The following is a 27156-nucleotide window of genomic DNA, read 5'->3' as shown; positions in this document are numbered from 1 at the left end:
TACCGTGCCAGCTCTCGACGTGGCTTGTTCTGGGCCCCACGGTGTTGTGATGATTCCCCATCTGACGACTCCGGTCACCTTCTACCCAGTACTTCCTGACGTACACAGCGATCTAGGTCGTCATCAAGTGGGCTGTCGTCAAACGCACTGTGCCGTGTAGCTTGAATTTGGTGCACTGGAATTAAAGAAAAGGAAGCAGCTCACCAGAAGATTAACTCGCTGATCTCTGGAAAACGCAGTCTTGCGATGCACTGTCCAAAATGAAAAAACCCTTTTAGTTCAGACTTTGTGTAAAGTTAGGGAAGTAAAAAATTGGTTCGTTGTTTTGAAAGTGTAAAGACAGTCTGGACTCTGTATGTGTATTTTAAACATATTTATTTCACAGAATGTGTGAAGCTGGATTGGTAGACAAGTAAAGACTTCTGTCAATACCGCCCCATTTGTCATACAATGTCATCAATCATAATGTACAGTCAAGGGTAAGTAGTAAGATAATTATTTTGCATTAAAACACAGTTGTCGACTCTGAACGCGCTAAAGTGAAACGCTGTAAGCAAAAATGAGTTACATGAGAGATTAAACGATAGTTGCATTTCCACAAAGTTTGGAAATCTGCCAGAGGCTGATATGAAATTATGAACAGATTTTAGTATTTCTAAAATAATCATTGCTGTAACATTTGCATTTCCATAAAGAGTGAGTGAGTTGGGTTTTAATGCCGCCTTTAACAGTATTCCAGTTATTACGCAGCGTGTCAGCTAAATGTGGGAGGAAAGTCCGAAGTGATGCAGGTCTCAGACGTTTACCACTTCTGTGAAACCCACGAGCACGGGTATGGTGCTGACAAACCTAGAAATATAATCGGGGCGAACCGGGATTCGAACCCACAATCATAGGTTTCTGGTGTGCCAAGGGGACGCAACTCTGCACAGCGAATCGCGGAGCCTTAGACGAGTGGGCCACCCGTGTCCCCTTTCCATAAGAATAGAGTTTATATCATAACATTCAGAGTAAAAATACATGGGTTTTTTTTCTTATGCTGATGTAGTTTGTACAGGTAAAGAAATATTGAAGTTCATCTTCATGGTCGTGGCCACAAGAACATACCAATCAAACCATATTTCTGCATATGGTCCTTTTTTCGGCACAGATTTACACTTCAACCTTGGTAGGCGTCATTTGGTTGTAAATTCATTTCTTACACCAGTCATTGAACCAATTTATTTCTACACAAACTTACCCAGCCACAGATTACTTTTTACAAACTGTTGCAGGAGTCATTGTTAAACAGGCATAATCAAATTTAACAACAGTTTTTTCACTTTCAATTACATAAAAATCAAACTCGGTATTCTTTCTTTTGACTCTCAACTCACTCATCATAGGTATTACAGGCATGCGAGTGAGTGAGTGAGTTGGGTTTAACGCCGCTTTTAACAGTATTTTAGTTATATCACGGCGTGTCAGCTTAATGTGGGAGGAAAGCCCGAAGTGATGCAGGTCTTAGACGTTTACCATTTCGGTGAAACCCACGAGCACGGGTATGGTGCTGACAAACCTAGAAACATAATCGGGGCGAACCGGGATTCGAACCCACAATCATAGGTTTCTGGCGTGCCCAAGGGACACAACTCTGCACAGCGAATCGCGGCGCCTTAGACGACTGGGCCACCCATACCCCCTTACAGGCATGCCTTTATATTATCACTGTTGTGCTGAGGCTCCATGGGGTCCCGGGTTAGAATAGGTATCAGCATCTATCGCTGTGGCGATTAAATCGGTTGGTCTAGTACTGTGACTTGGATGATTACGCGTCATCGTACCCGTGCGACGTTGCTTATACACCAAGCCCTGGTTTGCCTGGTACAAACAAGCTCATTTACAGGCCGTAGAGATATAGCTGGGATATTGAAACTGTTCCCCCTTCGTTGTGCTCAGAGTAAGATCTGCAACCGTAGTGGGGCGGGGGTAACCCAGTGGTTAAAGCGTTCACTTGTCACGCCGATGGCCCGAGTTTGATTCCCTACATGGGTACAATGTATGAAGCCCGTTTCTGGTGTCCCCCGCCGTGATATTGCTGGAATATTGCTAAAAGTGACATAAACCCATACTCACTATGAAACTGTAGTACACTGTAGTCAGTCCCCCCCCCCCCCCCCCCCAACCCCCCAGTGATAATGCTTGAAGATTGTTAAAATCGGCGTCAATACATACTCACTCACTCACTCACTCACTCATCTATTTTACTCAGGAAGGGATTTTCTGGTGTCCCCCGCCGTGATGTTGCTGGATTATTGCTAAGAGCGGCGTAAAACCATACTCACTCACTCAGGAAGGGATTTGACTGCGGATCCTCGGTCTGATAAAAGCTTGATTTACACGCAATGATTTCAGTGGAAAATACATACATGTAAATGTACAAAAGTCATATATATTTACGAAGTCAAAATTTGTAGAGACGACATTATCGTGTATCATTTTTCTATGTATTTTAGATGTACAGACTGTAAATATGACTTACAATAAAAAATGTAAAAACGGACATATATTGGGGCAGCGATCCATGTCTTTTGCCTCAGCAATAGCAGTATTTCAGCAACAATAACAACGCGACACATACCTTTCCATATCCATAAGAAATTTCGGCTAAAAGCAGAGTCGGCTGAACGATTCCGACCATATGATGAGCTAGTGTTTATGAATCACCATCAAATAGGTATTTGAATTTTAGGGCTACTTGGATCACTAAAGTTCTGGCTGCGCCCAACACATCACATTGATTTAAACAAGAACAAAATGTGATAATTAATAGCAACTAATCTGCTTGGTCTAGTTAATATGTTAAAACCACAAGTAAACACTATTCTATTTCTGATAATTTACTTACCCATGCCTTAAAAAATCCACACCAAACAAAGTAAGCAAACCTTTAATGCATACTGTAATCTTTAAAGAGTTGTCTCCCATTATTGGTTTCTACAGCGTTGTGGAGATCGGTATTGGGTTATTTCTTCCTTTAAATATAAAACCAGAAAATAAATACCAGTTTCAATTATCCGACGAAACAGATTTCATTGCACGTAAAAGGTAAAATAGCGGTAAAAATTATATGAATGTAAAAATTGTACGAAAATAAGAACTAAATGTGTCGTTTCATTCCGTTTAATTAGGGCTTTAAGGCAGACATTGAGATGGGAGATTTCCAATAAGTATAATCATATATTAGAGAATGATTTCGTTTTGGCACAAACGTGTAAGTAATAATCGACCTGTTATAAAATGTTCAACCCTAATATTGAAATACATAAATTCAATACTAATAACAATAGAAACAACTGGATGGAGTCCATTAAGAGCTTATTAAACAGGTGTGGTCTTTCTGTAGTTTTTAATCAATCGGATTCTGTAAGTCACGGCTGGTTAGTCTCAATTTATTTATCTCTATTTATTAGATCAATTTATTCAAAAATGGAATAGCGATTGAACTACAAGCTCCAAAGCTTGCAACTATAGAATTTACAAAACTAATTTCACATTTGAACAATATCTTCTCTTATCACCAGAAATCTTTACTCCAATTTTAAAATTCAGAACCCTAAATAATAATTTGTCGATTGAAACTGGCCGCTGGGAGGGCATCCGAATATGACACATGTAAGCTTTGTACCTCCCCAGCCATAGCCGACGAGTTCCATTACCTCTTTAGATGTGAATATTTTGACCAGCAAAGAAAAACATTAATTGATAATAGATATCTAAACTGGTCAAACATTATTTCCTTTAAGCATTTGATGTCAAATATGAGAACATACAATCTTAAAAAAATGTCTAAATTTGTAAAAATAATACTCTCTGTACTAAAGTAAACCGCTGTTGCCATTTGGTCACATTGTATTTTTTGTATATATGTATGTTATCATGTTGCTCATATACCACAGGCTGGTGGTTTGAGTTATTAAAGAAATTGAATTGAAATTGAATTGATATATCTGGTATTGATAAACATACATTCTTGCATCTAGGATGTTGTTACCTCGTCGGGATCAAGTCGGGCGTTTGTTCGTCAAACCGACATAGGCAAGAGACCCGTGAAGATCCGGGGTGGAATATGTCTTCAGCAACCCATGCTTGCCACGAAAGGCGACTATGCTTGTCGTAAAAGGCGACTATAAACGATGTCGAGCGGTGAGATTCGCTGACCTGGTTGATGCATGTCATCGTATCCCAATTGGGTGGATCGATGCTCATGGTGTCAATTACTGGATTGTCTGGTCCAGACTCGATGATTTACAGACCGCCCTCATACAGCTGGAATAATGCTGAGTGCGGCGTTAAACAACAAACAAACAAATAAACAACATAGGCAATATGTGTGAAGCCCAAGCTTGGTTTCCCCTGCCATGACATGAATAAAATATTGCTGAAAGATACGTAAGCCGAACTCACTTATCGGAAGTGCGTGCCTGTGTGTGTGCGCGTGCGTGTGCGTGTGCGTGTGAATTTCAATCCTCAGATCCTGTGATCGCGGCATTTACACGTGCATAAATTGCACCGAGTGACGCCACTCGCCAAGCTCACGTTTCTTCAACCAGTGTATAGTTTCCCATCTCTATTGTAAGTCAAAGCACATCTGTGGTGTCTATTGTTTAAACGCTCCATTAGTTTTAGGGAACTGACAGTTGATTGTTCTCTGAGGCTGTTACACGTGCTCCGTCGCGAGCTGATCTTTACAATTGATGGCTCTTTTGAACGTTTTGTCAACGTGTAAGAGAAGAGATGTGTTTTAAGCAGGGGGATAACCTCGTAACTCTCCAGTCTTTAAAAACAATGTGCCTCGACTCCGTTATTTTGAGTGAGTGAGTGAGTATGGTTTTACGCCGCTTTTAGCAATATTCCAGCAATATCACGGCGGGGGACACCAGAAATGGGCTTCACACATTGTACCCATGTCGGGAATCGAACCCGGGTCTTCGGCGTGACGAGCGAACGCTTTAATCACTAGGCTACCCGACCGCCCCCATTATTTTGAAGGAATTGAAAGTTCCTCCGACATTCCCCTCAACACAACATATTCACCATCGACATATGCATTCAATACATTAAACATTGGTCACTCAACAGGTCAAGCGTCCACCACCAAAAAATATTTGTATTTTTTAATAGGTGATGAAGATGAAAAGAAGTTAGTGACAAATAAGATGCTTTATGCAGCAGTCATCAAAAGTATATAATCGAGGATGGTCCTGGTAAAATCATGACCAGTGGTTGATAGTAGGAGCAACGATTGGAGTACGATGATGACACACAGTCTTCCAGTCACACTTTGTGGTTCCTCCGTGGTCTAATGGTAGAGCGTCCGCCCGGAGAGCGGAAGGTCCGGGGTTCGATCCACGGCCGCGTCATACCAAAAGACGTTAAAAGATGGTACTTGTTGTTACCCTGTCTGGCGCTCGGCATTAAGGGGCTAAAACAAGGACTGGTCGGCTCGGAGTCAGTAAACTGTGTCTGAGTGGGGTATTCATGTTAAACTGCGGCATGGTATCTCAGTGTGCTAGCACTATTAATCGGCATCAGTCCGGACTAGTACAAGCAGCCACACATACACGTGCATGCACGTCGCTTTAAAAGTGCAATAATCTTGGACGCGACGTTAAACCCCATTTCACCCATCGTTAGGCGGCTCTCAGACAAACGGGGAACTGCTATTCATCGACATCCCCACAGGTGTTTAAACAACTTGGTATGAGTGACATATCAAATAACGCCATGTGTGGCGTCCCTTAGGCATGCCCGGAACCTATGACTGTGGGTTCGAATCCCGATTCGCCCCGATTATGTTTCTAGGTTTGTCAGCACCATGCCCGTGCTCGTGGGTTTCACCGAAGTGGTAAACGTCTGAGACCTGCATCACGTCAGGCTTTCCTCCCACATTAAGCTGACACGCGTGATATAACTGGAAAACTGTTAAAAGCGGCGTTAAACCCAACTCACTCACTCACTCTTTTGTACTGGACTCCAAATCTCCATAGAAATCGGTACAAAGACAAATATATTTCTGGGTCCAGCAAATGTATTACCAAATCTCTGTCTCCAAGATTAACCATAATCCTTAGTGCAATCATGGAAGGATTATATTTATATTCACTGAAATTATTGAGACAAGAGGAATTAATACCACGCGAATTCTCAAAAACCCAAAGGATTTGCTTGAAGTTTTGCAATCACAGAACAGGACCTAGTTCAATTATATCAAAACATTTCATTTTTCAACTTTGTACACCACTATCCCACACGACGATCATAACTTGATCCGTGGGGCGTCACTAAAGTGATGATTATTGCTTTAAGGGAAACAAAACTCCAAGTTTGAAAGTATTGAAATAGGGATGGGCTTTTTCTTCGCGGATTCAAAATTTGCTTATTATGGACTATAATTACGACTGGTTTGACTCGTGTGCGGCGCTATTCTCGCTGCGCTGCGAGAAGCGACACCTGTCGCATTGAAGCTATATATCATAACAAAGGTATACAAATAAAAAGAGCTGCAGCCAAACTGACATGTGTTTTGTTGTTGATTAATGCATGTACGACTTGAAAGGGTGAAGCTATCGGTCAACATCATATTATGCAGAACAAGAAAACACATAGTTTTTACCCGAGTATTACCCGAATATTACCCGAATTCTCTGAAGGGATACTAACAGGTGACAACAACCTTGATCAATAAAAATGTAAATTTCAGATAGCATCAGAAATCGTGCACTTAGTCAAGGCTTTAAGACAAGTATACTCTAAAAAAAAGTAGGAATTCATGAAGTGTGAATTTTTATATCAAGTTTTAGAACAGATATAAGTGTTGACGACAATCATCGTATGCAAGACCGTTTCTGGCTGTAAAACGTAACATGAAAACACATCCAATAATCTGCACGTGCCGCACGCTGTGGTGCCAACACACACGTATGATGTGATACCTGATTTTGACGCTTTCAAAGAAGGTCGATTAATCGACAATTATTTCAAACTAATTGATTCTGCCTATCATATGAATGGCTGAACTTGGCCAGGTGATGCAAGCAGACTGGGAAAGACTCCCTCAAATCGACGCTGGGGTGCTCCTACGCAGTATGCCTCGTCGAATGAATGAATGTTTGACAAATCCTTCCGGTATTACGCACTGCTGATCTCAAAAAGTCAACTTTGCAATTTTCCATCATGACCCTATTGTCGTTGGCTGTCATAACATCCACTGACATATCTCACTCCCGGTTGTAATGTGTTCCCAATTCGTGCGTTATTATCATACAACTATTACTAGAAACTTATGTCTCTTACAGATTTGGAAATTTTGAGTCTCCCCTTTAATATATAAAAATGACATATCATGAGTTCTTGACACCAACGTCGTTATGTTTCTTTGACATAACATGCGTATGAATGAGATGATAATCATTATCTTGGAGAATCTGAGATTAGAAAGGAGGGCCATCGGATTCTGGCACGACAAAGGGGCGCAACCCTGATATACAATCTCTCTCTACAAGTTAAAACAGTGTTACAGAGCTAACATTCATGAATGCACGTTTCGACTTTATGGAGACTGTCGGGGTAAAAATTCCAATTTACCTGGTGAGCCGTTATAAAGCACTGAATTCTGAAAACATGGCATGTATCTTTCGTTGAACATTGTAAAGTTATTTCTTATTAAATTGTTCATTTCATATAGCAACAGTCACTGTGTATAAAATAATATTCTTGAAATATTATTTCACAAAGGTTTAAATGTATTTGACGCAAACATAATCGAATTTAGTGCAGATTGTGCATGCGTTTTAAATAATAATTAACATTGTTCTCGGATGACCGAATCGCAAAACGACATCGCACAAACACAGCCAAGGGATATAACTCTCTACATCCTGTAAGTTCAACAGGAAGTTGATAGCACGGTCTAATTTGCGGGGAATCGAATATAGTACAGTTTTAGCGTGAGCAGAACGAATGTTGCAAACGGTATGAACGATACAAATATGTATCTTTTTTCTATATTCACAAGTGTATCAAAATTTGAAGTTTTTGTAGCGGTGATAAGGGTACATTTCCTGACATGGCCTTCCAAGGGCCAACGTGCCTCGCCGCGTCTGTGCCCTCTTTCTAAAAGCGCAGACAAGGGCCTCGCAGTGCACATGGAGCGAGATGAAATGGAGGGGTCGATAATGTTACACAAATTACATAGTTTTATTTGGTAAATACAATTTAGAACACCCTTCATTCATGCAGTTCGTTATTTGCTAACTGTTTCGTGATATCTGATGTTTTATTCACACGACCATGAGGCATGTCGTTTCAAAATGAAAATAAGACGCATGGCTTGGCGTTAGTTTCGTACCCAAAGCTATTCGTAAACTGATTGTTTTGAAATTTCGTTCATGGATTGATAGGTGTGATTGCATCTTCACCAAGTCAGGACGCCAATCATCGTTATTTCCTTTGCCAATTAAATCATAATTTGACTATGACGAAGCACATTTTGTGTTCCAATTTCCAAATTTCAATCTTTCTTAATCTTATCCTTATCTGAAAGACCTTTACTGTAGGCAGGTTACAGAAACTGTTCTAATGCTTGTGCTTTGTAAATGAGAAGTATGAACAGGTATTTATCGAGTATTTTCATCTTATTACTAATGCCTGCCCAATGTTAATTTTGTAGCCTTTTTTTTCATTAATTCAGATGTATTTTCGTATTATCAAAGCCCCTTTCTCTATTTGTTTTGTTTTCTGACCTTGAACAAAACTGAAATACAAATTACAGTTTCAAAAGCAGAACATAATAACTTGATTTGATTATTTCAGACATTTTTGTTCTAGTTTGGATTTTGTAGTAATTTTTGCACAGCATATCTGCATCTCAGAATGCCAAGATATATCTGTTTGATGTGTGTCTATTTAGGAAAGTAATCTCATGATTTATTGACTGTCTTCTTATTTGCTTTAATCTGGGACGATTACAGTGCACTATCTGCTTTGTCTTTTAAACTGGTCTTTCAATTTAACAAGAAATCCTCGTATGAAAAAAGATATGCACTTCATTAATTCAGATGTATTTTCTGTATTATCAAAGCCCCTTTCTCTATTTGTTTTGTTTTCTGACCTTGAACAAAACTGAAATACAAATTACAGTTTCAAAAGCAGAACATAATAACTTGATTTGATTATTTCAGACATTTTTGTTCTAGTTTGGATTTTGTAGTAATTTTTGCACAGCATATCTGCATCTCAGAATGCCAAGATATATCTGTTTGATGTGTGTCTATTTAGGAAAGTATTCTCATGATTTATTGACTGTCTTCTTATTTGCTTTAATCTGGGACGATTACAGTGCACTATCTGCTTTGTCTTTTAAACTGGTCTTTCAATTTAACAAGAAATCCTAGTATGAAAAAAGATATGCACTTCATTAATTCAGATGTATTTTCCGTATTATCAAAGCCCCTTTCTCTATTTGTTTTGTTTTCTGACCTTGAACAAAACTGAAATACAAATTACAGTTTCAAAAGCAGAACATAATAACTTGATTTGATCATTTCCGACATTTTTATTCTAGTTTAGATTTTGTAGTAATTTTTGCACAGCATATCTGCATCTCAGAATGCCAAGATATATCTGTTTGATGTGTGTCTATTTAGGAAAGTAATCTCATGATTTATTGACTGTCTTCTTATTTGCTTTAATCTGGGACGATTACAGTGCACTATCTGCTTTGTCTTTTAAACTGGTCTTTCAATTTAACAAGAAATCCTAGTATGAAAAAAGATATGCACTTCATTAATTCAGATGTATTTTCCGTATTATCAAAGCCCCTTTCTCTATTTGTTTTGTTTTCTGACCTTGAACAAAACTGAAATACAAATTACAGTTTCAAAAGCAGAACATAATAACTTGATTTGATCATTTCCGACATTTTTATTCTAGTTTAGATTTTGTAGTAATTTTTGCACAGCATATCTGCATCTCAGAATGCCAAGATATATCTGTTTGATGTGTGTCTATTTAGGAAAGTAATCTAATGATTTATTGACTGTCTTCTTATTTGCTTTAATCTGGGACGATTACAGTGCACTATCTGCTTTGTCTTTTAAACTGGTCTTTCAATTTAACAAGAAATCCTAGTATGAAAAAAGAAATGCACTTATAATTCTAGTTCAGGTATTTTTTTCATTATGACATTAAAACTTTTAAAAACGTACAGTTTTTTTATATACCCAGTGATATTTTTCACAGATGTAATAGTGTGAGCAAAGGTTGCTCATATAATTTAAAATACCTAGAATTGTTGATTGTGTAAACTTGATTACATATTACGCCATGATACCACTAAAGGATAATCATTTATTTTTTTCAGACTCACATGTGATGATGATCTTTGTTCAGTGTTTTGTCAACATTTGCTTGTGTATAAGAGTGTTAATAGTATCCGCTTATGGATTTTCGGACTCTTAAGAAACATTTGTAATTTTGGTGCAAATCAAATGAACAACTAAACATCTCACTTACCTATATAACATACAACTTTATCTGAAACATGAAAAACAGGCCATCATCAGAGTATTTGTATTGTCTGTGTTTCGCGCATCACACACCGAAGTCTGGCAGTTGCACAGTCCTACATTTCCATGATGTCATACATTTTCGGATGCTTAACAGACATAGACAATAGGCTGAAGACATTTCAGTCAATGTATGGTGGTCATGTAGGGTCATAATGTCCAGGAAATGAAAGAGTTAGATCCAAGAAAAGTTTAAATTATGTTAATGTGGAAGACAAGTTCTTACATATTTACAGTGGGATACAGTCACTTTTGGGCAATTTTAATCTTTCTCATTGTGGCATGGACAACTGTGGGGTGTGGCTCACTCCCAACGTTAAGGGTTCAGGTTGTCAGCAGCAATTATGGGTGATACTTTCTTGGAATCCTTTGCTTTTTACTGTGGTTGTAGGGAATGTACTTTCTGATGATTCTGTATGTCAAGTAATGAAAGCATCTCCTGCAGCGTTAGAAATTGGCACTAGTCCTGTAGTCCTTGCCAAACTGCCCACTAGTTAAGATATCATAAGGACTAGTAGAGATTTGCGATCTTTAAGGGTTTTGCTGTGTGTTATCATTATAAGGACTACTAGACTAAAAGTGTTAGTTTCTACCTCTGTCCTGTACCAGTAATTACTTTCCTGCCAACAATAGCACTGAGTACATTTCGTTTGATTTGGGGTTGTGGTTTCGTGAATGGTGACCTGTTTATTTCTTCAAAGAACACATCCGTAGTTTAAATGTTGTTGCAACAGCATCCTTTACTACATCTTCTGTTTGGTCATCAATGGCTGTCTCTTCAGCTCCCACAAGAAATTTTGCTTGGTTGAAGGGATATATGCCACTTTTCCAAAAAGAAAACTAAGTTTATGTTGAAAGTGCAGTTAGGTATGCCTTGGAGCCCAAATCAAATAACAATACCTGTTGACACCTGTGGTTGCATTCTCAAACATGTAATTGTGACGCAGGTTGTTGTAGATTTTCTGAAATGGGTCAAGGCACACAACATTCATCGACTGGAGAAGGTGATGTGTGAGCTGGCATTACAAACAAGACATTTCTTTCTTTGGCCCATCTAATCAAAGCAACACATCTTCCCAAGCCATCATCTGAGTATTTACAATTTGTGTGTGATGCCACACCCCTCGTCATAGTGCAAGTGTTCGTGATAGAAAACATATGATCATCAGATGTATGAAAACCTGTGTTCCTACGATAATTGTATTGTGTCATGAATAATAGTAAAGGCATATATGATGCTCAAAGCTCTGATTGAAAACAGGACAATATGTGTACTGTACATTCTCTCGATTGACACGTAACTTTATCATGTTTATGAGAGCATTTCATTGGTCATTAAAATCAATACCGTAAGTGGGAATAATCCTTACTATTTACTTTTTAATCATGAAATTATGACACGTGTGACCCCTTTCTTAGCATTTCTTTCGGTCAAATGTCCGACAACTTAAACCATCGGTCAAATTGAAATTTTAATGGTCTATGACTGGTGACCGATGGCCATCTGGAACCCTGTTTTATGCGTCATGACTTAGGTTTTATTCTACTGCTATATCACGTGACTTTCATTGACTCGGAAGAAGTGTGCAGCTTTTTGCTTGGAAGCTGGGGATGAGGGATTTATTTTGCCTCTCTGAAGTCCACGTGCAGCCTGTCTTGCTCGTTGCGGGGTATAAGGGATTTAGTCACCTGCTGAGAAATTTATTTCCCTCCAAGGCGGCATATATTATCAAGATCATGTGGACCAATCGGATATCATCATTCTGACAAAGAAGAATGTTATGGTTATGGCTTGGAGAAATGACCTGTATTTCACTGACCAATATTTCACTGACCAATAAGAGGAAGAGTCTTAAGTTTTAGTTTGACATTGTTGCTGTGAATGTAATTTTAACTTCTGAAAATAAGAACTTTACAAAAGTCCCAAATTTGAGTAAAGTAACTATTTTTCCCCAGTTTGCCTGCTGAGGGCACTTAGGAATCCTAGATAAGTGATTTGCTTGGATACAAGATGAAGGAAAACTGTTAAGGGTATTTATGGATACACAATTAATAGTTGCATACAACTCTCTACTGGTACCAGCTGGTACATTGTTACACAATTTATGTCTCCCCAGTTGTCTAAACTACCATACCATTTACACTGAGTTTGATAACAATAGCAATTATCCCAGTACTTTGCCCATATCCCTGATGGTTCATTCTGACTCAACCACTGATAGACAAGGGCATTTATACTGGGCCGTGGCACAATGAATTTCAAATCAAGGCAATTTGAATAGCTGACATGAAATTACTCGAATATTGCTAAAAGCAGCGAAAAACCATACTCACTTAACACATCTTTATTTGCTGATCAACATTTTGTCTGGGCTAGAAGGCTAGTGATAATTTCGATCCATGTGTGTGAAGCTCAGGTTTTTTCCCCCCACAACTGTGATATGGCTGGAATATTGCTGCATGCAGCCTAAACACTACTCGTTCACCCCCAGCTTTAATATTGAAGGGGAGCCAGTTAATAGGGATTTTTGGTGATAACTAGTCAATGTTATCTGTTCATTCCAGGTTCTGATCAGGCACATCACGAATCATGGACTCTAATACTCAGTATCAGTATGGGACCATGGACACAGGAGAGACAGACAGCAAGAAACAGAAAATGGATGCGAATACCTGGAGCACAGCTGGATCTTATCCAGTACCACCACCCTACCCTTATGCTACTCAGAACACCAACACCAATACCAACACAAATACCAATACCAACACCGGTTACACCGCCCCCTCCACCACCAGCTGGAGCACAGGCTACGGAGGGGCACAGCAGCAAGCAGGGGCGGATTCTTATGGCTGGGGCAGTTATGCTGGCTATGGACAAGGATGGGGGACAGGACAAACTGGAACGAACAGTTGGGGAGGGGCAACTACTGGGCAGGAACAGGGGACTGGGTACGGGGTGGATCCTAACCAGTACAGTCAATCCAGCTACAGTGGAGGATGGGGACAAGGCTATAACTACAGCACTTCTACAGGCGTAGACTCCAATTATGGCTATGGGGACAACTCTGGCTATTATCGAGGAAACTGGAGAGGAGGTCAGAATAAAGGCACAGGGTTCAATCAGAGAGGTGGCTATGGTCAGAATCAGGGATATAGAAGTAACTATGGTCAAACAGCAAGTGGGGATACAACCTTTGGAAATAATGAGACTGCTCCACCACAAACAGGAAACGGAAATATCCAGAAGCCTTTTGGAAACGGAAATCCTGTTCAGGAACCGGCTCCTGCTGCACCAGTTCCTGCTGTAAGCCAGCCCACAGAAAATGTACCGAGTCAGCCAACACCTGCTGCAGACACAGCCCCAGTTTCAAATGAAGGGAAAACTCTCTTGGGGACTCCAGCTACTAGACCAAACCATGGCTATAGTGGTCCTGCTCCAGACATGATGGGGATGCCGTTTGGTAATCAGAAACATTTCCCAGGCATGAGAGGGGGATTTTTTGGTCAGGGAGCTTTTGGAGGATTCCGATTCGGAGATGGGCCGAGACCACGTGGTGGTGGCGGTGGCGGTTTTGGTGGTGGCGGTTTTGGCGGTGGCTTTGATTGGTACAGGAACAGAGGAGGTCCTGGAGGAGGTTTTGGCCGTGGAAGAGGAATGGGTATGCAGAAGCGGAGATGGGAGAATCCTCATCCATCAGAAATGGATAAAACTCCAATACCTGAAAAACTTGAAAAAATGATCAAGTATGTAAAATTACAGAATTGTATTAATGATGATGTTATACATGTCATTGATCGTTCTGCTGATAATTGCAAGCATGGTCTGAGGGTAGAATACAGAAATGACGTGAAGGTGAGAGTAGATGGAGTTGATAAGATATCAGGAAGATTGTTTTTAAGTTCGGTCTTCCTTGCAAGAAGCATTGGTCTCAGGAAAAGGGAAGTGAAGGAAGACTGCTACAAGCAAGCTATTGAAATCCTCACAACCAAAACAGTTGAGGAAATCATGGAGTTAGAAGATGTTGGTCCAGAGGCAACAGAAAAACAACTGCTGGATGAATATGAAAAGAAGAAAGCAGAGGTGCAGGCAGAAAATGTGAAACTCAATGAAGGAATTACATTGAAGTCCCGTGAAGAGAAACTAGTCCAGCTGATCGAATATCTGAAGAGTGGCAAGAAAACCCCTCACAATGTATTTGTCGAGTTGGACGATGCTCTCATAAATTCAGAGTGTGGACTCTGTCGCACATATTCCGATGAAGAATTTTCATTGCCAGGTGGGGAAGTGTGGTATCGAGGAGCCTATACTATCAATGACACCTTGATTGGTGGCGCTTCAGGAAAATCAAAAGAAGTTGCGAAGCAGTTGACATACGAAAGGTCAATTAACATCTTGAGAAGAGCTCCGCTTAATGTCATCCTGGCAGGAAGCACACAGGATGAACTGGATCCCAAGCTTCCGTCTTGTCCAGCTTTTCATGCACTTGGAAACGAACATATTCCATTACCAGATGACGGTACTGAAGAGAAGCTGGCCTATCTGATCAGCGATGTTATGGACTTTCCTAAAGGAACACCCCTAAGTTCGGAGATCGACAATGCTGCACGAGAGTATGGCCTGACTGTCACAAATGTCTACAAACGAGGTCCCTCGGACCACACCAGATCAAGCATGTCATGTGAAGTTTACCTGGATAACATTTTCATCGCTGAAGGTGAAGGGTTCAGAAGATTGGAGGCTGAGGAAGTTGCATATGAGAACACCTATAAGGTTCTGTGCACCACCTCATCAGATGTTCTTTACAGCGATTCCAGAAGATTGATTCACACTGAATTGATGAATATGCCACTGGTGTCTGAGGTGTGGATCAAGGGGTTCTACAAGATGATGCATTGGTCAAACTGGTCCAAAGTAAGAAACCTGAAGAAGGCCATCCTCGTCAAGGGGGATCCAGACTACACTGAGATTAAAAGGCCAAGCGAAGACATCATTCTCTTCGAGAATCAAAAGGCAGGATTTGACCGATTTGGAAGGGCGTATGACATCTTGCAGCTGAGTGCTACCAATAATTTCATGCTGCTCCAAGGGAAAACCACAAACTATGGCGACTTGTACAGGTATTTCTTGATTTCATTGTGATAGAGCTAAAGGTCTTAACTTGAAGCTGTATACATCATCCTTAATAACCTCAGCTTATACAAGCTCTCATATGGTATCTGAGTAAGGATACTGCAGGGGTCGACACCATTGTTCATATCCAACTTGTCCTCAGCTCATTTGGGATTATTGGTTTTGTAAAATAACTAGATTTGGGGATAAAACAACTTGTCCCTCTGGATTTTAACTAGTCTTGGACCAGCAGACTACTGGCTGTGTCTTTCCCTGAACTTTGTTGTGATAGGTTGCTCTTATTTTGGCACATGTTGGAAAAAATTGATTTACTGATGAAGATGAAATAGACATGACATTGTGTTGAGCTGGTTTTAGTGTTTCGCTAGTGTAAATAATTCTTTCAATTTCAGATGCCAGCTGTTCTTGGAGGGGGAACTGAGGTCTGAAGCAGTCTCAATGCACAATCTTGATGCCACCAACCGTGCTTCTGTCAAGCTGCTCTTCAAGTTGTACTTGACTCAGATGACTATCAAGGTAAACTTTGTGTCTATTACCAGACTGTTACCATGTTATCATGGTTACATTAGCAATAATGATGACTAACAATATGTCTCCATGGAACTATTAATGCATTGTTGTCCTGGTACATCTTTGACAAAAACGTCAAAAGTATCCGTCCATCTGGCATGTCTAGTTGAGCATCATCATGTTAAATATGAGGCTTCATTGGAGTGCCGATGAAGTACCTGGAGCAGTGAAGGGCGTATACTTAAAAATCATGTGTTTTTGAAACAGTGTTTATGATTTGAAGCCTGTTATAAGAACCACTTTTACGCACTGGAAGTGGACAAGCACCTGGTAAATGTTAAACATGTGAACAAGTTTGATGAATATTTGATTCACAAAACAAACCAGGAGCTTTGGGAATTGAGCTTTCGACCTCAATGAATAGGAACAGGTACACTTTCCTATATACCACTATTCTCTGGCTCATGGTGAAATGATGCTCAGAGAGTTCATAAATGGTTCAAATGTATTCTTCTTGGTACATTTAAGTTAAAGGGCACACCTAAATCTCCTTCAGTGCTCTCTGGCATGTTTTGAACAGCTGGAAAAAGAAAACCATTTTATTTCTGATTTTCATGTGATTTGTCTTTCCCAGTTGGCCTTTTTGCCTAAGCTTTATGTGTTCAGTCAGAGGATGTGACTTGTTCGGTAATGATCAATGACAAAACATCACAACTTTAAACATGTTTATACAGTGGAATCTGTCTAAACCGGATTTGCGTGGGACCAGGATTTAAGCCTGGTTTAAAAAGCAGTCCAGATGGGACATTACCCTGCCTAACCTTAAAAGATGGTATTTGTTGTTACCCTGCCATGTCTGAGTGGGGTATCCATGTTTAATTGTGGCATGGTATCTCAGTGGGCTAGCAGTATAAACATGATAAAACCTTCATTAACCCCGTTTCACCTCACCTCACTAGTTGAGGTAGGGCAAGGGTGGCCCAGTTGTCTAAGGCGCTGTCATTCTCTGTTCAGAGTTGCATCTCTTGGGCACACCAGAAACCTATGCTTGTGGGTTCGAATCCCGGTTCGTCTTGATTATATTTCTAGGTTTGTCAGCACCATACCTGTGCTCATGGGTTTCACCAAAGTGGAAAATGTCTGAGACCTGCCTCACGTCAGACTTTCCTCCCACATCAAGCTGACACGTCGTGATATAACTGGAATACTGTTAAAAGTGGCGTTAAACCCAACTCACTGACTCACTCACTCACCAGACAAGACAGTAATTCTGATTCTAGCAAAGAGTTACACCCCTTGGTTTCTCACGGGAAATGAAGAGTCAAGATCGAAGACGTACATGTACAATAATACCTACATGATATACCTTGGAGAGGCCGACCCGACCATATGAACAACAAAGTCAGCGTTTCAGGTATAGCTGATAAATTTACATCTCTGGCAATGTTTTGAAACCCAGGCAACACCAGCAAAGCATGATTGTCCAATCTTATCATTTGAAGACAAACTTCAAATCCAAGCCGTGTTATTGCTTCGTGAAAGAACAGCAGACATGGCTGGTAATATATGGTTTGTTTCTGCTGAGCCGAGGCAATGCTCAGCGTCAATCTAAATGGCAGGGCATGGAGTCATCCCATAAATGACATCCTTACCTTGTCAGCTTGCTGGTGAGATAACCTCTTTGGTCATGTGGACAAGGTGTCCGACCTGAGATCAGAAGGTCCATTGTTCGAATCCTATCATGGGACTCAGAAAGTTTATGTCCGCTTCATTGGCGACCAATGTGGGATTGAGCACGTTCACATTAAATTTGAGCATAATAAGACTCAGTACCCTACTATTCAGCTTGGGATGTGCCTGCTGTTGACTGCAGAGTATTTAGCAGGGCATGGAGTCATCCTACGGTTGACATCCTTACCTTGCCAGCTTACTGGCAGGGTTAACCCCTTTGGTCATGTGGACAAGGCGTCCGACCTTAGATCAGAAGGTCCATGGTTTGAATCCCATTTTATGGCCACTCCCTTGAAAGCACATTATTTGTTGATAACAGCTGACTGGACATGAGAGTTAGATACGTTAGAACTCATTCCAGATAGGGAGCATCAATTACATAATAAATTGGTCCTTGTCGCACGGTTTGGAATCCAGAATGACGGGGGTCCGGCTTAGACAGATTTTACTTTATAAATTGAATGCAGTAATTTCAGGACTGTAAATGTGGTCCCCTATTGACAGAGATTTTGATTAGTTAAGATCAGGAAGTTATGCCAAATAAATAGGTCAAAATTATTTAAATGATGAGATATATTCTCGGGATGGAAGGCAATACGATACATATCACGATAGTAAGTGTCATGATATGAGACATATATGGCATAATCATGATAATATAGGGGAATTGTCCCAACCCTAATATTTTCTAATGACCTATTAACTAAGTAGAGCCATCTATTGACGTGAATAGGGTGTATGTGGTGCACCATTAGTTAGCTCGATCTCACATAATTATTGTACTGATTGACATATATCAATTATTTATTTTAGAACTTTTAGATTCTTAATGCTATCAGAATTCTTATAAATGATGTTCTTGGCACCGTTCCACAAAGCAGTCTTAGCACTATGATGATTGTAACTCCCATATTTCAACATAGACTTATGCCAATCGTAGTGCTAAAATAGCTTCGTGGAACGGCGTCCTGAAAGTACATGAATATCATAATTAACATGCATTTAATGAATATTATGATTATATGCATTTTGATATGACCTTTACACAGATGTACTGATTGATCATTGTATGCCGAGATTTGTTTTCCGGTAACAATCACATGATCAGGGATTTCATAATGAAGTACCTACCAACATACTTTAGTAGCTTATCTACCTTGAAAATTGATTCTAAAAGAAGTACTGTAAATCGAGAAAGTTTTGCGAGCAGGAAATACTGCGAAAACTGTGAGCGACACACAATCGCAATAGTTTCATGATGTAGTTGATCAACAACAAACGAAAGACGTAAAGAGGAATATTTCTTTAATTCACTATGATCACACATTGTCTACCAGCCAGTACATGATTAAATACATATCCTAACATCCTGTGTTTCCCTAACTACACATTGTCACTCAGTTTCAACAGTCTAATTAGTTCACTAACTTGCTGCCCCGGGAACATCTGGGTAGAGAATAGGTCTTCAGCAACTCATTCTTGCCGTAACAGACGACTATTTTTGCTGAAAGAGGTGCCTAACAGAATCAGGTGGTCAGGCTCGCTGACTTGGTTGATGCATGTCATTAGCCTTTATCGATGCTCATGACATCAATCACTGGATTGTCTGGTCCGGACTTGATTATTTACAAACTGCCGTCATATAGTTTAACAATCTCTGACTGACAGTTACTATTTCATCATGCTGCTTACTACCTATTAACTATAACACCTGCAAAAGTAGCTTTGATCTTAGGTAATCTCATCAACAGGGTGTCACAAAACTTTCCAGACACAGTTAGGGCTATTGTCAGCCACTCCAGTAATTTCATGGCGCTGAACTTTCCATATTTACTGTATGTATGTTTGTCAACTCACAACACAGTGTTCTGCCCTGAAATTGTAAAACTGGGGGCAATAAAAGTGCCAGAGGAGGGTCCAGGAGTTTGAAAAGTGAGGGTGCACCTAGTGCCGAAGTCACAAACTGACTTAGATAGAGGCCCATTTAACATGGCAGGTGTCTGGAAAGAAAAATGTGTGTGTGAATCACCTGCATCACTTGTCTCGACTGTACTGGTGGGGTAGCCTAGTGGTTAAAGCATTCTCTTGTCACGCCGAAGACCCAGGTTTGATTCCCACATGGGAACAATGTGTGAAGTCCATTTCTGGTGTCCCTCGCCGTGATATTGCTGGAATATTGCTAAAAGTAGTGAAAAACCATACTCACTCACTTGTCTGGATCCGCCAGTGAGTGGGGTATTTGCCAGACCATGCCGACCATGGGGTTCCTGACATCAGTGATGAAAAAAGACTGATGACTTTGGCAAATGATTTAAGTATATCCTTTACCTTCATTGAAACAAGTTCAAATTGAATCAAATACTGTCAGGGCAGTTGTCTAGGCAGCTGTGTTTCGCTGTGCAGAGTCACGTCCCTTGGGCACGCCAGAAACCTATGATTGTGGGTTCACATCCTGGTTCGCCCTGATGATGTTTCTAGGTTTGTCAGCACCATACCTGTTCTCATGGGTTTCACCGAAGTGGTTAACGTCTGAAACCTGCATCACTTCAGGGTTTCCTCCCACATTAAGCTGAAACGTCGTGATATAACTGGAATACTGTTCAGATCAGCGTTAAACCCAACACACTCACTCACTCACTCACTCAAATACTTTTGACAACCATATAATATTATCACCAGTGTTACAAATTGGCACTAGTCCTGTAGTTGTGCCAGAGTGCCCAGTAGTAAAGATATCATAACGCCATTATTCGTTGTTATCACACTGTTTAACTTTGAAAATAAATGATAATTTCAACTGTAATTAAATCATCAGTCTTCTAAGAATGTTCTTCTTCCTGTCACTAAGAAGCCTTTGCTCTGTTAATCTGTTATGTTATCGTCCTCAGACCAATTAGCAAAATTTGAAAAAAGAATATAGGCTTTTCAGTTGATGGTGTTCAGCTAGGTAAGGATAAGATTTATGGATGAATAACTTCTATATTACAAGAAATTGTTCATCCATAAATCTTATCCTCACTAGGGATTGACTTTGGCTGTGATTCCGCGATATTCTCTTTGGATTCTGCGTGGATCTTTGCACTACAATATTTTATACCTGATTGTCATATTGGGGGATCTACAACAAGTCATTAGCCGTATTTTTTCGTCACTTAAATCCTAGCAGAAATATAAGACGTACATGTATGTGCATCCATGTAGAGATCAATAGAAGAAAAGCAATCACACGTAAAATTTCAAAACTCAAGCAAATTTTGATTTTTGAATGACAAAACCAAACCTAAATGAATATACATAATACTCTCTCTCCATAAAAATGTACAAATTTCAGATCACAAACAATCGTATTTTAGTTGAGACTTGCCTAGACTTTAGTTAAGACAGCACTGGTTTCTCATGAACGTATACCCTCTTGAGAATGGGAAACGTGCATGAATTACGAACGAATTTTGAACTATTTCGAGTGTCCAAACAGCAAGTCGGAGATTTTTTAGAATATGCTACGATGTCTTTGCTTCCAGATTTGTCCATATTTATTGAAAACTGACTTAATCATTCAAATGTAACATTGTAAATGTCAACAATCTTTTCAACTTCAGGTTTCTCGTAAACCTTTTTTGGGCTGCTGCACATGGCAAACATGCGGCCTTCTGCAGAAAATATATGACTTAATTGTTGCTAATTTAAACAAAAAGGTGAACCTGGAGCAAAATTCAATGTATAATGAACTATCACTTCTAATTAATTAAAAAAGTCCATATTGATAAGATTTCATCTGATAATGTCAGACACCGGGTCTTTGATACAGTACACACTGCAGACACTACAAGACAGTGAAAGTGACGAACCCATTGGAATGTTAATTATATATTTTTTGCCAACAAACTGTAACACCATTTGCAACTGTCGCTATTTCCTGTCATTTCTTTGAATATATTAAATTACGATCTTAACAGACAATGTCACAGACCTATAAATTGTTTGTTCTCCTGCATGCCAGCAAAATGAACAGCTGATGGTGGTAAACATGCCTTATCTATGATTATTCTCACAAATAATTCCTCCTGAAGTTGACAATGAACTGGAATACATAAATATTAGTGTATTTTCTCCTAAAGTAGACAATGAACCAAAAAATAAATACTAATGCATATTTTTGTTGATGCTATTATGATAATATTTTTAAATATTCACAGTGGAATAATTAATGTTTGGAAATATTGGAGGATGTGTCTGTACAATCTAGTAACATTAATTGCAACTTAATGCGAGTCACAAATACCGAATATCAAATACAGTTTCCACTGTGGGAAGACAAAATGTCTCTGAAAATTTGCAAAATCTTATCACACGCCCAAACATCTCATTGCTTTTAGACGAGGGGGGATTATCTCTCACAGGTTAGTCCTTGCCTTACTTAGTAATACAACTTCTAAATGCCTCTCAAAGAAGGTATTGAGCTGTCATTGCATCCATCTTTCAATATTTAACAAGTTTGGCCTTCCAGTACGCAAGTGGTAGGACTGCTTAGAATTCATCTGAATTCAGTTTCCTACCAACGAATCGATCATGGAGTCAGTGATTGATTTTCCATATTCATAATATTTGTTCATTTATTGAATTTGGAGATGTGGAGGGAGACAGTCACAGTGGCAGAATTGCGTGTAGTCTGTCGAAAGGTCACTACTTACAAAATAAGCTTAGCTAGATATGGACACTAGTCCATTATTTTGAGACTTGTAAAAATCTTGACGGACTAGTTGTTTTGTCCCAAAATTTAGTTTACATCAGCACTAGTCCTAAATGAGCTTCAGACCAGTTACATTTGACCAATGGTGTCTACCCCACCAAACAGTCTATGACTCCAGTGACTTGAGATTTTATTATGATTGGATATTCACGTAACCGTGCAAGTAACTTTCTGTTCAATATCTAGACTTCCTGTGATTGAAATGATTTTGTTGCAATTTCATTATTGGCCCCAACGTGTTTCTGGCCACTTCATCAGTTGTGTTTAATCTTATTTGTTTCTGATTATTTTAGGTTACATGACATGATACCCCTTGCTCTTTATCGATATATTCACAGCATTTTTTGTGTGCATACAGTCTGTCCCCAAAAAATGTTAGGGACTACAATCTCGAACATGGCTCTTAGCATCATTTTTAGCTTAGTTTTATTATATGGACTGTTATAAGATGAGCTTACTTGACAAAGACATTAATACTAGACTTGGGCTTCAGGGAAATGACTAAAGTCACAGACTGATGCAAATTCCATTTCACTAGATACATGATATACTGAATGGCAACATAGATCAAGTTTAGAACTTCCTCACTCGTGTTAATTCATCCAATAAAAGTGAACTCCTGCACTTCTTCTTGTCTGGTTATATTGTAAACCTGTCTATTGCATTATCCATAATTTGATTCATACATAGTTAGAAAAGAATTAATTATTTATTATTTTGTCAATGTATTGCTTCTTCACAGATCGTCCCCCTAGATCAACCATCGATTTGGCACACCTATGAGACAATCAAGGCTTTAGCTGACAAGATGAAATCAGAGAGTGAGGACACCAGCACGGACGACATCGTCTACGTGCCAGACTATGTCCCTAAGCCACCAGAGAAGGACGAACTGGAACCTCTGCAGGGGCAGGTCAAGGGCAATGCTGTGGGGGATGCCAGTGCTGCCACATCAGAAAAAAATGATACAGACAAGGGAGGCAGTGACAGCGTTGCAGATCCAGCTCAGAATGATGCAGACAAAGGAGAAAATGCTGATGCTGATGCTGATGCTAATGCTGATGCTGCTCCTGCCCCTCCAGTCACCCAGGACACCGACACTGACAAAGGGGCTGATGCTGATGATGACCCTGCTACACCACCAACCATTCCAATCAACAAGTGGGTGAAAGTCATCTTGGATAAGATGATCGAGGAATATGCCAGGACAGAAACTATGGATGAACTGATCTTTGGCCCAGGGCTTCCTGAAAATGAAACCAGACATGTCAAGGTTACTGTGGCCAACTTGCAGCAGTATTTCTATTGCAAGAAAACTAAGGAGGGATCTGATATAACTGTCCTCTATCAAAAACATTCGCCCGAGAAGGTTGTAGAAATCTTGAACAAGAGTGATGGAGAGAATGGTGGCTATTCATTCGTCCCAAAGGACGCGCTACCCAAGTATGAGGAGTTCATCGAATTCGTACGATCTGGAAGAAACAAGCCCATAAGATTAAAACCAGGCGAAAATCCAGAGAATCTGTCCGGGCAGGAAGGTCCAAGAAGGTTTTTGAAAAGAAGAAGATTTCGTAAACACGAGTTTGTGCGTGCCCAGCAGCAGCAACAGAAGAACTGAGAGAAGAAAATCAGATTTATTGACAATAGGCAGCAATCATGTATGGAATGAATCTGAAGATGGAAGATGCGTGCCCTGGAACATCAGATTGTCCAAAGAAATTGGGGGTTATAAGTCTGTCAAATTTATTCGCTGACTGCCGACTATGTCATGGTGCAGCCTGACAATGAAGTTTAAAGTTGCATTGATCGGAAATACTTTCAATGTTCGTTTAAGCCTGATTCATCATGTGACCCAGACATTTTAATGTGTTACTTTTATCATACAATTTGCATACTATGGTGTACATTTTGAACTGTTGGTCTTCGTTCAATCATTGCAGCTTGTGCAAGAGGTGGCATTGTCAAAAAGAATCCAGAAAAGGTTTTAGAACCCTTCATGTATGAAACCAATACCATAACAGAATGCAATGTATATTTTGTATTTAAGCCCCTAAAAGACCTTGCCTTTTAATAACTATACTGACTAGCAGTATATGGGGGGAACCTCATGAGTTATTGTCCTTGAGGTGCATGGACGCAGTAGTTATTCTTGTTTAGTAAATGTAGAATTGTAGTTCACTGACAAACGTTCAATTGATAAACAATGTTCATGTTTTTTTCCTACAATGATTGATATGTCTATGATGATTGTTTTATATGATTTTCATAGGAAGAATTATTTTTTGTATTAATTGCATTTATTGAAATTTCATTTTGATGACTGACTCACACCTGCATGTGGTCCTTCCTTCACATGCTGTTTCAGGAGCTAAATGGGAAAGATGTTAGTGGTGTTATTTTCCTGGTGTTCTGTGCATTTTGGCACATTTTTTATTCATATGACATATGCCAATAGCATACTCTTCATTAATCACTATTTTACCTTCTTCTTGTGTTGGTAGTTCTGGAAATGATGTCTTGAAAATTTTACTCCAGTTTTATGTTGCATTGTCATCACCAGTGTCTTAAATAGTGGACGGCCTCGTCCAGTCTTGAGTGTCATTCGAATGAAAGATCATTTGCTATTGAGACGACTTGATTTCTAAAATGCCACTAATCAGATTAATCCAATCAGGATTAGTGTCAACTGAAAGATCTTGCTTGATTAGCATTTCTGTTTCTAGAAATTGACCTTTAAAACTAACGTCAATATGCAGTTCATCTCATAACTATTTTGAGTTTAAAAATCACTCTTTGATCATTTGACACATGTAATGATGTTGAATTTTTGGACTAGCTATTGTGCTATTATTATACCGTGCAAGTATTTCAAAATGAAATATGTTTATCTTCACTGGTTTTGTTGTTGTTTTTGTAGTCTTGATGTAACAGTAGCTTATCTATCAACTTTTGCTTGGGATAATAGTCAAGAACATTGGAATACCCTTGGTTTCCCTTGGAGGTACTGATATGAACTCAGCACACTAAGATGCGCAAATTTGTATTAGTTATTTCCATCTACCTGATACCTTGAAGTGCTTCATTCTTGTTGAAGTGAGGTGAATGGTTGATGGAAATGTAATTTCTGATTGCCATTGATCCAAACATTTGTGACAAAATATATTAAACCTCCAATATTTCAGGCCTTTTTGGAGGAAAGCAAATAAGTCTTGTTTTTGCTTTTCATCTATACCCCAGTAAAAGTTGAAGTATGTATCATTTGAAGGGACTTGTGCACACTATTGGATTCTTTTGTTACAAAATGTTAAATTCTGTCAGCACAGGACCTACAATGCAATAAAATATTTCATTAAAGTCTGTTGTTATGTTGCATCAGAGCCTGTGGGAGATTTAATGGGCAGATAGCTTCCTAATGCCTCCGGTGTTGCAGCTATCATTCGTGCCCTATTTCTTCTTGGTGCTGGGACATCGGAGTGGCTTGTCAAACCAAAGGCCAAGGTTCAATTCCCCACCTGTAGAATGTGTGAAGCCCATTTCAGGTGCCGTGATATTGCTTGTTCGTTTGTTGTTTAACGCCGCACTCAGCAATATTCCAGCTATATGACGACGGTCTGTAAATAATCGAGTCTGGACCAGACAGTCCAGTGATTAATATCATGAGCATCGATCCACGCAATTGGGATCGATGACATGCATCAACCAAGTCAGCGAGGCTGACCACCCGATCCCGTTAGTCGCCTTTTACGGCGAGCATGGTATATTGCTGGAATAAGTCAATACTCACTCACTTATTTGTGCCCTCATTGTACCTATTTTGCTTCAAGAATTCTATTTAATATTTGTTGATCACTTTTATATCGAGAATATCCCCTAGATGTCTTCACATATGTCAACAATCGTAGAGGAACATTCAAATCTCCTTGGAGATGCTTCTTGATCTCACCCAAGCAATATCTCCAGTGGAAGCCAGTTTTGGATTACAATACCATGTAATATATGTACTCTGTGCTCATTTTTAGGGCAGAACGTTTTCCTTATGCCCCACGCTTGTAAGGATTGGTGAAAGAGTGTGTGATACATCTGATATCTCTATTTACTACTACCCCATGAGGAACCGAGCTAGAATACTATTATGTCCCCAACACTCTGCTGCTTTTCAACCACCTCTGTGGTCAAGTGAATAAAGTGTCAGCCTGGAGAGCAAGTCAGTGGTTTGATCCCTGGCCACATCATACAAAGAGACGTTGAAAGGTTGTTTCCCTGCCTGGTGTTTGACATTTAGGGGATAAAACCAGGACTGGTCAGCACAAGCACTATGAAACAAACTGGTAAAAGCAGGTACACACACACATGCATGCACCATGTGCACATCACTATGTAAGTGTAATAACCTGGAACCCCATTTAACCTTCTCTCCCCTATTGCTT

General features: G+C 39.6%; 1 protein-coding gene and 1 long non-coding RNA gene across 3 annotated transcripts in view; one reads left to right on the top strand and one right to left on the bottom strand.

Moving 5' to 3' along the window:
- Positions 1-27156, bottom strand: part of LOC124113912 — a 29688-nt gene continuing 2532 nt past the window's right edge. Inside the window, exon 3 of the long non-coding RNA XR_006857822.2 lies at positions 1-175. This is a non-coding gene — a long non-coding RNA (uncharacterized LOC124113912). The remainder of the gene's footprint in view (positions 176-27156) is intronic.
- LOC124113905 lies at positions 7915-26083 on the top strand. Of its 2 annotated transcripts, none has more exons than XM_046474394.2 (4): positions 7915-8013; positions 13173-15725; positions 16131-16254; positions 23472-26083. In XM_046474394.2, the coding sequence occupies exons 2-4, from the start codon at positions 13198-13200 to the stop codon at positions 24345-24347; spliced, it is 3528 nt and encodes a 1175-aa protein (XP_046330350.2). In that variant the 5' UTR covers positions 7915-8013; positions 13173-13197; the 3' UTR covers positions 24348-26083. The 2 variants fall into 2 exon arrangements, with proteins under 2 accessions (XP_046330350.2, XP_048238629.1); XM_048382672.1 differs by lacking the exon at positions 7915-8013 and adding an exon at positions 8140-8245.

The sequence above is a fragment of the Haliotis rufescens genome, unplaced genomic scaffold (genome assembly GCF_023055435.1).
Source record: "Haliotis rufescens isolate VD_foot unplaced genomic scaffold, xgHalRufe1.0.p SCAF_4, whole genome shotgun sequence".
Taxonomy (NCBI): Eukaryota; Metazoa; Mollusca; class Gastropoda; order Lepetellida; family Haliotidae; genus Haliotis; species Haliotis rufescens.
This window is presented reverse-complemented; position numbering and strand designations above follow the sequence as displayed.